Genomic DNA, 14,743 nt, shown 5'->3' with positions numbered 1-14,743 from the left:
CGGTTCCTTACATAAGTATTAAACTTATTCGTTACGTGTGCACTGCTGTACTATTATTACTTCTCTTAGGTGTTCAACTGATTCAGTCGGTCAGTTGCTTCACCGGCTTCAAAGCTCGTGACATGTCGCTCCATCTGTCCACTATTCTGTTGCTGTTATACAAAATGGCGACCGCGTGCCCTGTGTGCTGCGGTTAGGTGATGTGGGTCGTTTCCATTCGTCGGCTGTAAGTTTTCGCTGCGTTTGCTCGAATTCGAAGACCGCTCAACTTACGAAAAAATGGGCCGCTCGTCAAAAGACAAGCGCGACGTGTACTACCGGTTGGCCAAGGAAGAAGGCTGGCGAGCGCGAAGCGCGTTCAAATTGCTGCAGATCAACGAAGAGTTCGACATCTTCACAGGTAACTTCGTTTTGACTCTCGTTCGGTGACAGTGTCCTCCCTACAGACATTCAGAATGAAAAGCAAGGCGCCATACTTGAATGCTGTTTGACGATCTTAGAGCTCTGAGAGCTTGGCGTTGCTTGTAGCGATGTCCAAGCCGTGTTTTGAAGTTAGTAGTAACTGCTTTTCATTGACAGCTAGCATTTCGTACAGGTGTCACGAAAGCTGTCGACCTGTGCGCCGCACCTGGAAGCTGGAGCCAAGTCCTGTCGAGAAAACTGCGGTGAGTTTTGTGTGCCTCTTTTGATTAATTTACGTTGTTTTTGTAAGCGCTGAAGAATTACGCCCGCAAACGAAAAATCATTAAAAAATCATTAACATTCTGCATGAATGTCCAGTGTGCCCACTACAGTGCCTCGCGGCTACAGTGTTGTGCTAGCTACATAGCCCGATGTCGCGGCTTAGATTCCGGGTCGTGGCGACCGCATCATGATGTAAGCAGAATCCAGAAATTCTCGTATGTTGAGATATCAGGGCACTTTAAAGAACTAAATCTGGTCAGACTTCCATCCCATAGCAACACTGTGGCGTTGAGGTGTAAGACGCTATCAGTGATTAACATTTATGTGCACTTCATTATTTTCTTTAACTCTCATCTGACCTGAAAGAAGAGGCGACTTTCATTAGAGAGGATAGTCATTATACCCGAGTTCCTTAAAGTCAGCTAGCTAAAGACTTTATGTGCTTTTAACCTGGTAGTGTTTAAGATTAAGTAGCGACTGTTAAGTGTTTCATCCTTGCTGTTGCCTTCACATCTCGTGCTGTTGTAGAACATTCATTTCCTGTGTACCTGCAGCTTCCAGGATACTCCAAGCTTATTAGAACCTTGCACCTGCTAGAGGCTAGTGAACGCTAAGTTGGCCTGTGGTGCTCCATTTGACTGTATATGTAATAATAGCAAAAGGAATTGTTTCCTTGAAAGCGTTATAACAATAATAAAAATGTTAATTACATTCAGGCTAGAGAGCCAAGTTGTATCCAATGCACCTTTAAGTTGGTTTTCAAGTAGGGCCTGGCATAGATTGAAAATTGTAACCCAAATATTGGAACCTTCCAATTCCTGAGAAATACGTATGCAAATGCTGTCTTAGTTGGAACAGTCAAGTCTGCGATTCCCTTCACTGTTGAAAAAGGGGAATGGGTATGTTGGCACTGACATTTGCTTGATTCTGCTCATGTGCAGTGGCGTAGCTAGGTCGTCTGGCACCCAGGGCCCATAGGTCTTCTGTCACCTCACCCCTCCCCCCCCCCCCTGCTGTAGTCGAGGAAGGGGAGCATATCGACAATTTCCGGGTGTCTTCAGACATATATGACTCCCCCACTGGCCACTTGCACCCGGGGCCCGGGCCCCCCGGCCCCCCCTTGTTGCTACGCCACTGCTCATGTGACACCTGAATAACTGCAATAAAAAAAAATAATTCATTGCAATGAAAAGGTTTAACCATAATTGCCAAGTTCATAGTTCAAGATTCGCCCTGTACTTTGCATCTCGTGCACTTTTCAGACCAGTTCAGTGCCTGTTGTTCCTTTACAGAGTGCACAAGGCCTGTACTCATTCTCTTCCAAGTATTGAAAGTGTTGTAAACTCATTGTACACAAAAATTGCTTCTTGTGAAAAAAAATGGTGACATGCAGATGTTATGCTGTTTACATTGTGAGATGAGTGGCACAGTTAACCACCTCCTGAAAAGGTTCAACGAGTGGAGATGAACTGGATAGACCTATTAAGTCCATTTAGATTGATAGATTATAAGAACGTAAGCAGGTAGCTTTAGCTGTGGGCAAGGAAGCTTGGCGTTTTAACATTGCAAATATGAAAGAGGGGTTGTGACACCACCCTTCCGTTGCTGAAGAAGCTCCCTGTGATACATGCTGAAATGTGTGGAAACAAGTGATCAGGTTTGATTAACTGTTCATATTTGAGGAAGGCTTATTCTGTGTTCACAAATTTCAACCTGCCAGGCTTGTTCAAGAAAGACCTGTAACTGTGAAAAGGGTGCAAAATCTGAAATGTCACGGGATGATGTCGTTACTGCCATAATTTGGCGGTAGTGTAAATTGTGGAGGAGAAGCTTGTCATTAGATTGAAATTTTCTGCACTAACGAGATCTTCTTCAGGAGCCTAACAGATTTCAAAAGAAATAGTACATTGGTATTAGCTTCATAATGTGTAGGTTTAGTGCCATTTAGATGAGCACATGACATAAAGGATTAGATCTTGGGCGACTAAACGACTAGGGATTCAAGCGTTAACTAGTGGGTGTTAGTGCAAAATACTCAAACCAACACAAATGCTAAACAGATAGGGACAAGAGCCACAAAGCGAACCACACAAAGAGTCATTCATTCTTGTTCAAAGATTTTAACTTCTAAGATAGCATGGAAAATTTACATAATAATGTGTGACTGTTGTTTAAATTTCTGCTCCCTCCTCCTAGAGGCAACGCTGAGAATCCAGATGACGTGAAAATCGTGGCCGTGGACCTTCAGGCCATGGCACCCTTGCCAGGAGTCATTCAGCTGCAGGGAGACATCACTGAGGTGAGGAGGTGGGAAGCGGGCCATTTGTCTAACTTACACATTCTTTTCAGACACCGGCTAAGTATTTCTAGTAAATATTTGGTAAAATCAAATCTTCGCCAGCAATACTATAAAAGTTACAGATAAGAAGCAAAAGAAAATAATATTTTTCAAGTGTAATGTTTCCCAAGAATGATCCATGGTTGGAACCGTTTGCCATAGGATGTTGTTGTCATCATCAGCCTCAGTTGAAGCATTCTTTTCATCCTTTAATTATTGGTGGATGTATGTATGGTCAGTTTGATTCTTAGTAGTTAATTCTCCCCTTTTTGCCTTATTTTTGTGCACAGCATTGTTTACTTTTTCTGTTTCCATCTTTGACCCCGAGTACGATTTCGAGTTGTGTACAGTTATTTTGGAATACTGCTGTTAGTTTAGTTTAGCACATTGATTCACCTGCTTGTCTTCTCCCTCTTCTTTGTTCTCCTCCCCCTCTCCACTGTAATGCTGTAAAGACACTTTAGGTACTCTGACAAATAAGCAGATACCCCATTTCTTGCATCTTTGGCATCATTGAAGACAGACAGCACAAGAACAGGCTAATAATATTTGTTCTTGATGAGTGTTCTTGTTGAATTTCATTGTGTCTATAGATGTGGACTGTAAAACTGACTCTGATGTAGTGAGATCAGCCATTTCACATGCTCTATGCTTACAAACAGCAAAGCCATTTCAGAAGTTTGCCCCTTGTGAATATTTTATATAAAGAACAACACACAAAAAAAGAGAAGCTGTTACATGTCCATATAGTGGTGCTGCCATCCAGCACTTCTGTGAATAACATGCATGGCACTTAGCAACATATTTTTTTACACGTATCTTATGAGCAGTGCCTTAATACGTACGCAACAAGTTTCAAATGGCATAATTTCTGTTAGTGCTTGTAACTATGAGGCACCATTTTTGGATCTACTATTGTCATAGTTATGAAAGGGAACAGAGGAGCACATGACAAATAGCTTCATCGTCCGAATGTTGCATGGTGCTGCTGCATGATGCATAAAAAAAAGAGTGTGATGCTGTTCCTTCTATTGCCTACACACTGCGCATAGCCGAGAATGTAAAAGTATGGTAGGGCTACCATGCTACTTGTCATGCTCACCGTTAATCCTGACCGCTTCCAAAGCTGTACTCGATACAGTGTGCCCATATTGAATTTCAGTGAAACAGTTCCCATTTATGGGCATACCACATGAAAGATGATAAAAAATAAGTTCGAGATGGGGTGCAAGTGAAGAAAGACATGGTTCCCTTCTGTACTTTTGTTTTCGCATCTCGCCACAGCGCTGTACAACATGTAGCCAACGATGCTAACTGCCGCACACATGTGCACTTTTTTTTGCGTAGCTACCGCAAATCAATGACCCGCTGTATGCAGAGGAAGCCTTAGCATTTGCCTAGCAAGCTTTTCACTTCTCAATAGTCCTTTCCTTCTGTTTTTTGTCTTCCATTGCATTGGACTAGGTCTCGACAGCTCAGAAGATCATCAGCCACTTTGAGGGTGAAAAGGCAGATTTGGTTGTCTGTGACGGGGCGCCAGATGGTGAGTAAAGGGCACCACATGCCACGCGCAGTGGAGGTGCATATGATGCAACAAATACAGGTGGTCCATGGTCTACATGCCATGGTCCATGGTCTACATGCCATGGTCCATGGTCTACACTTAAAAGAGGATTTGTGTTGAACCAGCATGAGCCTTGTGAATACTTTTCATCTGTTCTGTTAAAGCATACTATTCACCTGTCCTAAAGGCTAAAATTAAGGAGAGCTTTCTCTTTTTTTTTTAAATAGTGCAACACAACATACCGAAAAGGAGGCACAGGACAACACACTTTGTCCTGTGCCTATTCCCTGCTTCATTTGTTGCAACCTCTTTGCAACTGACAAGACTCTGTTGCTGGCATAAGTTCTGGAGTTGTCAGAAGTAACAAAATGTTCACTGCATTGTATTTGTGCCCAAAAGAAAATGCACTTTGGCCAAATTTATCGGGTTTGCCCTCAGAAGGACGTAATAATGCTACCTCTTCAGAGCCTTGTGTTGTTACTTCTAGTTGCATGGAGGTCTCTGTCCCACCATCTGGCTTGCTTAGTGTGGAAGACTCCGAGATTTCCAGCCTAGCACAGGGTTTTTGTTCTGACATACAGGGACATACCTATTTCACTTGCAATATTTGTAAAAAGATTTTGCATTTGCCATTGCATTGTTCCTGCTCGAATGTCGCAGAAATATTGCATGTTGAAGTCTATGTCATTAATCTAACATTCTGCACAGGTACTTGCCTGTGCTTTAAGGAAGTAATGAGGAACTGCTTTCATCTGTGAGAAAAATTGCTGCCGCCAATACAACGCCAGCGCAGACTTGTGTCTGCACCTGCCTGCAGCCAGAAAAAGCACCTGATCAGGGAGGGTGGTCATGTGATACGGCTTGTTCCAGGGGAGCAGGCAACATGTGGCAACATTCCCTGAACTGCCGCTCTCCGCAGCTGCCGGCAGGTAGCGACACAAGTTTATGCTAGCGCCGTCATAGTAGCAGTTTGCATCCCCATAAACGAACACAACTTAGCATTTTTTTTTCTTCTTAAAACTAGGCACTTAACTGTGCCAGTTGTTACACTGAACGATGAAGACATCAAAATGCAATCTTTCTGTGAAATTTGAGCAAGGACAGTGCAGCAGTAAGCTTAAAATTTTTTTTTCAAACATTTTAAATGAAATATGCAGGTGCCTGTTTACCAGATGTTGTTGTGTGCTCTTCGTTCTGGGGTAATTTTAAGTCTAGAGCTGTGTTCAGTGGTGGTTAAGTTATGACAAACAGTTGAGTCACCTTAGACTTTATGTTTGAGTTTAGTGTCTTGGTAGCTTGCCTAGACCTCTCCCCTTTACCCGCTGCAGTGTCTTGAGTGTTTATGACATTGTGCTGCTAAGCACAAGGTTGTTGGATTGATTCCCGCCCGTAGCTGCCACATTTCGATAAGGGTGGAATGCAAAAATGCTGATTTACTTAAATTTAGAGACATGTTAAAAAACACCAGCTGGTAGAAATCAACAATAATTTCCATTATGTGCATCTCCGATAGCCCTTGTATTGTATTGCTTTTGGACATGAAAACTCATAATTAATATTTTTTCTCTTTTTTCCAAGCACACCATAGCATGCCTTGCATTACTTTTCATGTCCTTGTTCATGTGAGATTGCCCATCTCCTAGAGGCACATCTTTATTTAACCATGAAAGAAATTGCAGAACTGGAGGTCATGATTACAAACACTACCTTTTCTTATTGCCGATCATTTTTCTATAGTTTGCCAAAGTGCTGATAAACAGCATGTGACAGAGTAGGTGACTGTGAAGTCATGATGTTTTTGTTTTCTGTTGTTTTACAGTTACTGGTCTCCACGACATTGATGAGTATATTCAGGCTGAGCTACTTTTGTCGGTAAGGGCTCATGTATCTCTCAGTGGCATCAGCTTTTGAGTGTCAGTATATACTGCCAGGGATACGTAAATAAAAATTTCTTGTTCAGTAAATGCCTCCTATCATCATAGTTCGCACAGGCATACTTAAGTGGTAAGAACACAGTGCTCACAAAGCTACTGGCAGTCAGTGCTCTTTGTCCCCATCACAGATTGCTTTTAAGATGGAGCCGGCACGACCACGCCATAACAGCCACCGCTGGAGTATGGCTGATTACAATTCATAATGGTTCGACATGGATGGATGAGACGCTGAAGAGTGATAACGGCTTGTAATGATAGGAATGTCATCAGTGCACCTGGCGCCACCGTCCGCAGCAGTTTGTGTCGCCGCAGCACTGTCATTTATACTGGTCACATCAAGTTTCATAACATTGGTAATGACACAGGGCTGCATGGAGATGAGCAAATGGCACAATACTTCGACGACTCCCAGAGGAGTTTCTGCGTGAATTTTTAGGGTAGTTTGTTACAATAAGAGTTTTGTTGCCTGTGGCCTGTTCACAAGTGGCTGCAACAATAGCACAGTCATGTGCTAACAGGTAGCTAACAGTTTATTCTCAAAACTTTTCAGGCCCTGAATATCACCACGCATGTCCTGAAGACTGGTGGCACCTACATAGCCAAGGTAACATGGTTGTGCTGATTGCATGCTTTTATATTTAAAACAGCCACTCTGTATACTTTATAAACAACATTACCATGATGTAACTAGTGTATGCAATCCGTAGGAATTTCCCTCAACCCCTGAATTATTTATGATGAGCTTACCTTGTTGCCAGTCATGGCTCCCCTTGTAGTTTATGACAGGTTCATGTACTTTATGGTGTTGTTAGCATGCTTTAGATGAGGTCACCTTATCGTCAATCATGGCTCCTCTTGTGGTTCATGACAGGGCCGTGAAATTTGTGGTGTCATTAAGATATTTTAGGATGAGATAGCATTTCGTGACAATTTTTTTCCCCTTTTGGAAGGTGTAGACAGCAGCCTGGAGCAAAATATTCTTCTGACATCTTCTATTACCATTCTCGGCAAGTGAGAGAGAAAGAGAGATTACAAAAGAAAAAGTAGGCAGGGAGGTTAACCAGAAAAAGAAATACACTACGCTATCCTTCACCGTGGACTTGGGCAGAGGGAGGCTGAAAGATAAGACGAAAGTAGAGAGTGTACAGACACATGATCACAGTCTCGCAGCACAGGATCACAGTTAATGCTAGTCGGTGCTAAACTTGCTTGTGCAGCTTTGTTGTCCTTTAGAATTGTAATGGTGCATCCATAACCTTCTGCCATGGCAGCTGGTGAGGTCGGTATTCCAAAATGATTTGTTCCGAGACCATTCTTGGCAAAAAATAGCAACTGTTAAAGGGCAAACTTTTTGAATCTTTCAATGCCTGTTCAAAAAGAGGCACCATGATGGTAGTCTACTCCAGATTACTTTTAACCATCTTGCATGGTTAACTTCTACCCTTGTCTCCATTCATAATCAGTTTTGTATCAAACTCTCATTAAAATACAATCGCTTCATACAGGGATTGAACCTCTCACATCAGCATGTGAATGCCGCTAGTAAAAGGTGGGCCATGAGGGCTGGTGTGCTTGAAAAGTAATCTAAACAAAGCTGCAAGAAATACTTTTAGAGATTCTGTATGTTCCTTAAAATTTAGTGCTAAGGAAGAAAATACCCTGCTTGACATGTATGCCATTTCATGCACATATTGTTCTTTAAAGATGTTAAAGTGTTTTGGGTAAGATTCTGGATGTATCAGAGTAAAGTTGCTCATTAGCCTTGTAACAAAATTATTTTTTAATGTGTCATGGTGGCTTGGTGGTTTGTCATTCTGCTGGCTAGCGTAATGTCACTGTTGCAAGTTCTAGCTGTCACAATGGCATTTAAACAAGGGCAGAATTGAAAAAGGCTTGCGCATTGAACTTAGGTGGTGCATTAAGGGGAGGGCAAGTGGTGAAAATTGGCAGTGCTCCGTCGGGCTAGTTGGTTGTTACATTGTGAATGTCCTGTTGCACTACATTGCAAGACAGAATTTGGAAGTACTGGCATGACATTTTTAACTTGTCATTATCTTGTGTTATAGGAAAATCCAAACTCTATAAACACAGTGTCAGCAAATCCTGTTCTGTGTCATGGTGCTACAATAATGTCCATGATGCTAGGTCTTACATTTAGAGAACAACTTTTGTATCAAGTTAAAATGGCTTCCCCACCATCATTTCTACATATAATTTTTTAAACGTTTCTGAAATTTTGAAAATTTGTGTAAGCACTTCTTTCGAACAAAACACATATTGTAGTACAATTGTCTGGTACCTTTCACAACACTGTGTTGCTTCAATATGGGCTGTAAACAAATAATTTTTTTTTCTTCTGATGTCAGATTTTTCGAGGAAAGGATGTGACCCTGCTGTATGCACAGCTGAAACTCTTCTTTGAACATGTGACCGTTGCTAAGCCCCGGAGCAGCCGCAACTCCAGCATAGGTATGGCTTGTCCAAAGTGATGCGGACCGTTCTGCCTTTTTTAACCACTTTAGTGCCGATCTAAAAATGGGGTGCGGAGGAGTAAATTGTTGTATGCTACAGTTGACTTCTGTTAATTCGACTTTTACAGGAGCATTAAAATTGATTGATTTATCCAGCGGCTCGAATTAAGCTTCAGAAAAAATAAATGCCAAAACACATCACTGATTCATTTGGCACTAGTATTTGCCTGACTTGAACACGCCCCCGAATCAAAAGCTTGCCCACTTTATATTTGTCCAGAGCAGCAAACTAACCTATATATAGCGTTAAAGCCTCTAAACAAAGCAGAAATCTAATGTGTACCTCATTTCTTAGGAAGAATTGGTGCACAATGGTTGCTGGTTTTCCTAAGTCAGCTTTGCTACACATTTTTTAAATAATAGCTTCGCTGCAATATATCTGTGTTATGCAGCAAAGCATGTGAATGTTTCAAAGGCTGTTTTGTCCTATGTGCACTTTTCGGCCTAAAGCTTTGGGCCCATAGAAATGTGTGGATGCCGGCCAGGACATTCAGCCGAGATTAACCGAAGTCAACTTCACAGAAGTCTACAGTATTTCCTTTTATTGACCACTTTAGTCATTGTAAAGCTATCTTTCTAGCAAGGCACTTTGCAGAGCTGGTGTCACTTTAGTCAATTTTGCAGTCAGTGTGCTTTATATGTAAAAGACAGACATGACTCAAGTAATGAAAGTACACTCTACACGCACGCACCGTTATGTGCATTTTTTTTACTGATTTGTTGGGCAAATCTGCAATGCAAATAAACACATTTTTGCATTAAGAAAAAGAGTCTGTTGCATGGCTGCATAGAAAATTTATTGCAGATTCTGGAAACATGGCATGCAGGCCCTGAATTAAGAGGTTTTTGTAAGAATGACAAAAAGTCTCTTCACTTATGAGAGCCTTACTTTCAATGTTTCTGCTTTCAACATCTAATCGTTCCTTTGCTATAGCAAAGCCTCATGGACTGATTTACTTTCCGTCTAATTTTCTGCCAGCAGCCAAATGCTACCTTAGTTAGCAATTAAGCAGTTTCAGATGCATTAATAGGGGCCTGTGTGTTTTCAGAGTCTTTTGTAGTCTGTCGCCGCTACTCTCCACCCGAAGGTTACAAGCCATTCATGTTCACTGGCTCCTTGGAAGATTGTGAGTGCATTTTTTATGGTGATCTTGCATGTCTGATCCTGATTGCCACTCCCTTTTAGAGGGAAGCTTTCTTTCAGAGGCCATTTTCATTTCCTCTCTATGTATGCATGTTCATAAATGCTAAATGCTTGAATTGCGCAAATGTTTCAAGCAATTTTAACCCCTTCCATGCCTTAGACGAGCTAGGTTTGTCTGCGCATTTCTGGTAAAACGACCAAAGACAAGCTATGCTCGTTGATGGTACTTTTCACCTTCTAACGATGCCATTGGCGAGCTCATTTCTTTTCAGTGCATTGTCATGGTTTTAGTAGCTATCATTATACAGGGTGATAATTATTAAACATTATGAAATTTTAAAAAATTGCCAGTGGCAAGTAGTACTATTTAATCTATGAGCTGGTCAACTCAAAGAGGTGGATATTACTTGCATAAGAAATTGGTTGCATAATTGATCAATTAACAAAAAATTCACTAATTAACTTTTTGATAAATTGCCTTATGGAACATGTTGAAATTTACAAATTCTAGCTGGCAGGCATGACATGCGAGGATGACTGTTTGTTAAGGCAAAGTGGCAGTGCAAAAGAGAGTCCTCATCAACCACCGCACTCTGCGAACATGGTGCAAAAAACCTGAAGTGGGTATTGATGGAAGTTAGAACCATCAAAACGAGTGAATAGCTGGCAGTCACATAAGGACCGCTGCAGTCAGCTGCAGCGATTGCCTGCACGCACCTTAGGTTCCCGGTGCGTGCCACTGACTACCCAATTTGTGTTGCACATGTCCTGCATAACGAATGCCTTAGACATTATTGATTAGGCGCTTTGTATGTCATGAATGACTAGCGGCCATCCCCAAACAAGAACCTTGATGGCTCACATGCGGTTTTTGTCTGTGATGACGAATAAGCGTTTGGATGGAATGAAGTAATATGTATTTAACGGCATTCAATAACATTTTTTTTCCAGTTTCGTTTGCCTCAAAGCCAAGGGTCTACCTATATTCTGTTTTTGTAGTAACAAATGTGTGTAAACTGCAACGTAAGGTGTCAATGTTTTTCTCTCCAAAAATCTCTTATCAGTGGGACTTCACTGATCTGCAACGTCTTCATTTTGTGGAGTTATGAGGTTCTGAACATGTTTGTTTTCATAACGCCGCTATTTTGGTATTTTAGTTATTGAGATTTGCATCCATTTTGCAAGCGTGAGCCACTAAAATTTGATATTTACATTTAAATGCGCCAAGTTTTATTGATTTAGTTTGACAGATGCAAGAGCGTTTCGCTCAGCTCGGCAAATTTGAACTTGAAGTGCAAAAGTATTTGAACCCAGAGAGAAAAAGATAATATTAGCCTTTACATTTCCTCAGCTCGCTCATTTTCTTCTCAACTAAGTTATACTAGAGCATTGAGAGGTTTAAGCACCATAGAATAATTTGCACTAGAATTGGCAGGAGCTCGCACAGAGAACTGCTGTGTTGTTGCAGGATGCGACAGTCGGGCCACTTTATGTTCCCATCATTGTTTCCATAACATCATCATTTCTTTCCACTCATACATACTCTTTTCCCTGAACGTGAAAATGTACACAAATTTAGAAAGGAATATTGGCCAGTGAGTGAGACATTTCAAGTCTTGGAACTCCTGCTGATAATATTGTCGGGATAGGAAGTGCATTTGCATATTTACTCATTTAAAATGTTTACAATGAATCTACAGGCTTGACTCTGGCCATTTTTGCTGTGGTATGAATCTCTCCTGTCTTTACGATTACCAGTGAAAGTTACAATTGAGGAGCCAAACAGAACCATGGTTCCATTTGTCATCTGTGGAGATCTTGATGGATTTGACTCTGACAGGACGTACCCTCTTGAGGTGAGTGAATGTTGGCTGCTGTTTAGAGTCTTTGTGTACATGTGTTGGGGGGGGGGGATGGCCAGGTCAGGGGTGAATGAAGGGGGTAGGATCACTTACACAATAGAGCTACATATAGGCAGTGGGAACATGTGCACAGTCTGAGTACCATGTTCACGCAAATATAGCATGCTCATAAATAAAACATTAGGGAGGAGGTAACATCCCTCCTTCCACCACAAGAGACAAATGAAAAAATGAATTACGAATTCTGCGAACTGACTTTGAAAGCTGACCTGCAAGGTGCATTTTGCTCGCGAAACACTGACATGATGTTAGTGGAAGAAAGACACGCAGGTAGACACATTTTCATGTGGGTTAGGGCTTCTAGCCAATGCCAGAGAATGTTACAAAACGCAAGTGCATCTAATCTCTCCAGCCAATCGCCTTTTAATTTACCAATCCCATACGGGTTAGTATGTATGCATGCCATGGCTGGGCTACCCTTGTTTTGAGGCCTAGCATGGTGAGTGAATGGGTGATGCCTGCTTCTGCCATGACCTGGGCAGTAATCATTTGGAGCAGAAAACAGATTGCTTTAATAGGTGCGCTTTGTTTCTGTTTTCTGGCAATGTTAGTTTTGTGGTGAGCGGCGGCATTTGTGTGGTTGCACAACTGTTCACTTCATGCGCCTGGCACATGTAGTGGTAGCGTGGAAGTCACCATGCGATTTTGTGCACAGGAAATGCTGCTTGAGGTGTAAGTGAGACACTGAAGAGAAATGGTTAAAGGGACCATAACATGGTTGCCTAACTATTCTCAGGGACCAATATAATGCTATGCACAAAACCAGAGTGCACACGTTTTAGCCAAAATTTTCAAATTGATATTGCTCCCTCTAAGCACCACCCATAGCAGCGGCCGCCATTTTGGCATGGCTTGTGCGGTGTCGAGAAGTGCAGGGCCATTGAAGAAAAAAAAGTTTAAGCCAATTTGATTTCAGAATTAAACTAGGTACTACAGAATCCGCAGCTTCCAAGTGCCGTAGGAACAGTGAAGGTAGACACAAATAGGTTTGCAAGTATGTCATGTGAGGCTGAAATGTATATTCCATGAAAGCCGAATACATTTAGAGAACAGAAGCCAAGAATATATTTAGTGGCAGAGAAGCAGGACACGCATCTGCCACTGACTACAGCATCTAAACCTTCCAAAGCTTCTAGACACTACAAAGCTCTCGCACGACAGCATGTGCGTCTCAAAGAGCTAGTTGGTGTTCACTGATGAATGTGCCGATTCAAGTATGACAATGAGTGAAAAAACCAGAGAAAACTATTTGCTTTAAAGTTGCAGAAAGAGCCAAATAAATTAAGAATTTAACTTAGTTTCTGTGAAACAGAAGTCTGCTAAAGGCCTAGAGAAAAACCACTCTTGTGGTTAAAGAAAAAGAAAGAAAAAAAACTGAGCCACAAAATTGCAAATTCAACATTATAACGGAACTTTACAATGTCCAGAATAGAATCCCCAGGACTCTCCTTGCACTGGAAGGTGGAACGTGGGGTTCTCAGCATGGCTTAGTTGCTTGTGGCTGAACTTATGCTGAAGGGTAAAATTTGCTAGATTGAGAGGTGGTGGAGGGGAGGTGAGAATCGCGTGATTGGAAGCAAGGCTACTACTATAACACGAAGTCTGTCATGTTGGGAAGCCTGGGGAAAAAATGAAAGAAAGCATTATAGTTGTACAAGTACTTCATTTTCATCCCCTTAGTAAAGAAGTTTGATGTTGTGTTCAACAAATAAAGCTTCCTTGTGACTGCGCTTTGCCCACCTGTATTGTTCTCACCCTAATGTTGTTCCTCTTGCTTTAGTTTTATCAAACAGAACATCTGGTTACCTCTATAACATAACTTCCCTAGCTTTCCAGTCATTACGCCTTTCTGCTCGAAAATGATTTGAAAATGAAAATGGGCGTGAAACACAGAAAGCTGTCTTTCTTTTGTGCAGCTTGGGAAGGACAAGGGCTATGAGTTCTGCAAGCCTGTGCAGCCACCAATAGACCCTCCGTACAAGCTTGCCAACTCCATGAAAAAGCGTAATGAGTTGGCCAAGACTGTGCTGGATGTTGGTGCATCGACTTCTCTCGGAGCCACAGCCGGCGACAAACTCGAGGAGGTTCTGTGTCCCAACATCAGTGTGCTGGACTTCATTTATGACGAATCCACGCAGAAGCCAGGTGACTTGGTCGAGGCTGTGCTGGCAGCTGGTCCTTCAACTTCACTGCCTTGTGAATCGGGCGACCAGTTTGCTGGAGCTGTGTGCTCGAGCATTGCTGAACTCGACCTCAGCAGTGGCAAGTTTGTGGTGAAGAGTGAAGTGGCTGAGACGTTGCATGGTGCCAGTGCATCAACATCGCGGCCAGCCAACTCTGGTGACGGAGTACTGAAGGCGGACGAGGAAGTGCTGGAGGCTGTGCGTTCGGCCATCGCTGATCTGGATGTCAAATGTGACTAATGTAGACTTATTCAGAATTTATCTTTATATATAAATAAAAGGTGGCAAAGTGCCTTAAGATTAGATTTCATTGATAAGAAAGTTTTCGGTTTGGGGAACTTGAGTATGCATGATAAGTGATGTTTAACTTGTAGTCTTTAGCAAGAGTTTTGAGACTCTCAAACACTGTTACAAAATTGTACAAAAAAAATTGCATAACAAAA

At 42.0% G+C, this 14,743-nt stretch overlaps 1 protein-coding gene across 1 annotated transcript; it reads left to right on the top strand.

Moving 5' to 3' along the window:
- The first annotated feature begins 142 nt into the window (after positions 1 to 142).
- On the top strand, positions 143 to 14,605 carry LOC142560169 (tRNA (cytidine(32)/guanosine(34)-2'-O)-methyltransferase-like). The gene is made up of 10 exons (XM_075672050.1): positions 143 to 400; positions 596 to 665; positions 2,881 to 2,983; positions 4,487 to 4,565; positions 6,406 to 6,458; positions 7,071 to 7,124; positions 8,887 to 8,989; positions 10,101 to 10,178; positions 11,954 to 12,051; positions 14,034 to 14,605. Exons 1-10 carry the CDS (start codon positions 280 to 282, stop codon positions 14,538 to 14,540), a joined length of 1,266 nt encoding a protein of 421 aa, XP_075528165.1. The 5' UTR covers positions 143 to 279; the 3' UTR covers positions 14,541 to 14,605.
- The last annotated feature ends 138 nt before the right edge of the window (positions 14,606 to 14,743 follow it).

Source organism: Dermacentor variabilis, chromosome 10 (genome assembly GCF_050947875.1).
Source record: "Dermacentor variabilis isolate Ectoservices chromosome 10, ASM5094787v1, whole genome shotgun sequence".
Taxonomy (NCBI): domain Eukaryota; kingdom Metazoa; phylum Arthropoda; class Arachnida; order Ixodida; family Ixodidae; genus Dermacentor; species Dermacentor variabilis.
Note: the sequence above shows the minus strand (reverse complement) of the source record. Positions and strands in the feature narration are given on the sequence as shown.

What these genes read in the sequence shown, in the direction of transcription:
- LOC142560169 (XM_075672050.1), top strand. Translation starts at nt 280, where the DNA reads ATGGGCCGCTCGTCAAAAGACAAGCGCGACGTGTACTACCGGTTGGCC. An exon ending in AGAGTTCGACATCTTCACAG is followed by an intron (nt 401 to 595) that starts GTAACTTCGTTT and finishes CATTTCGTACAG; the next exon opens with GTGTCACGAAAGCTGTCGAC. An exon ending in GTCCTGTCGAGAAAACTGCG is followed by an intron (nt 666 to 2,880) that starts GTGAGTTTTGTG and finishes CCCTCCTCCTAG; the next exon opens with AGGCAACGCTGAGAATCCAG.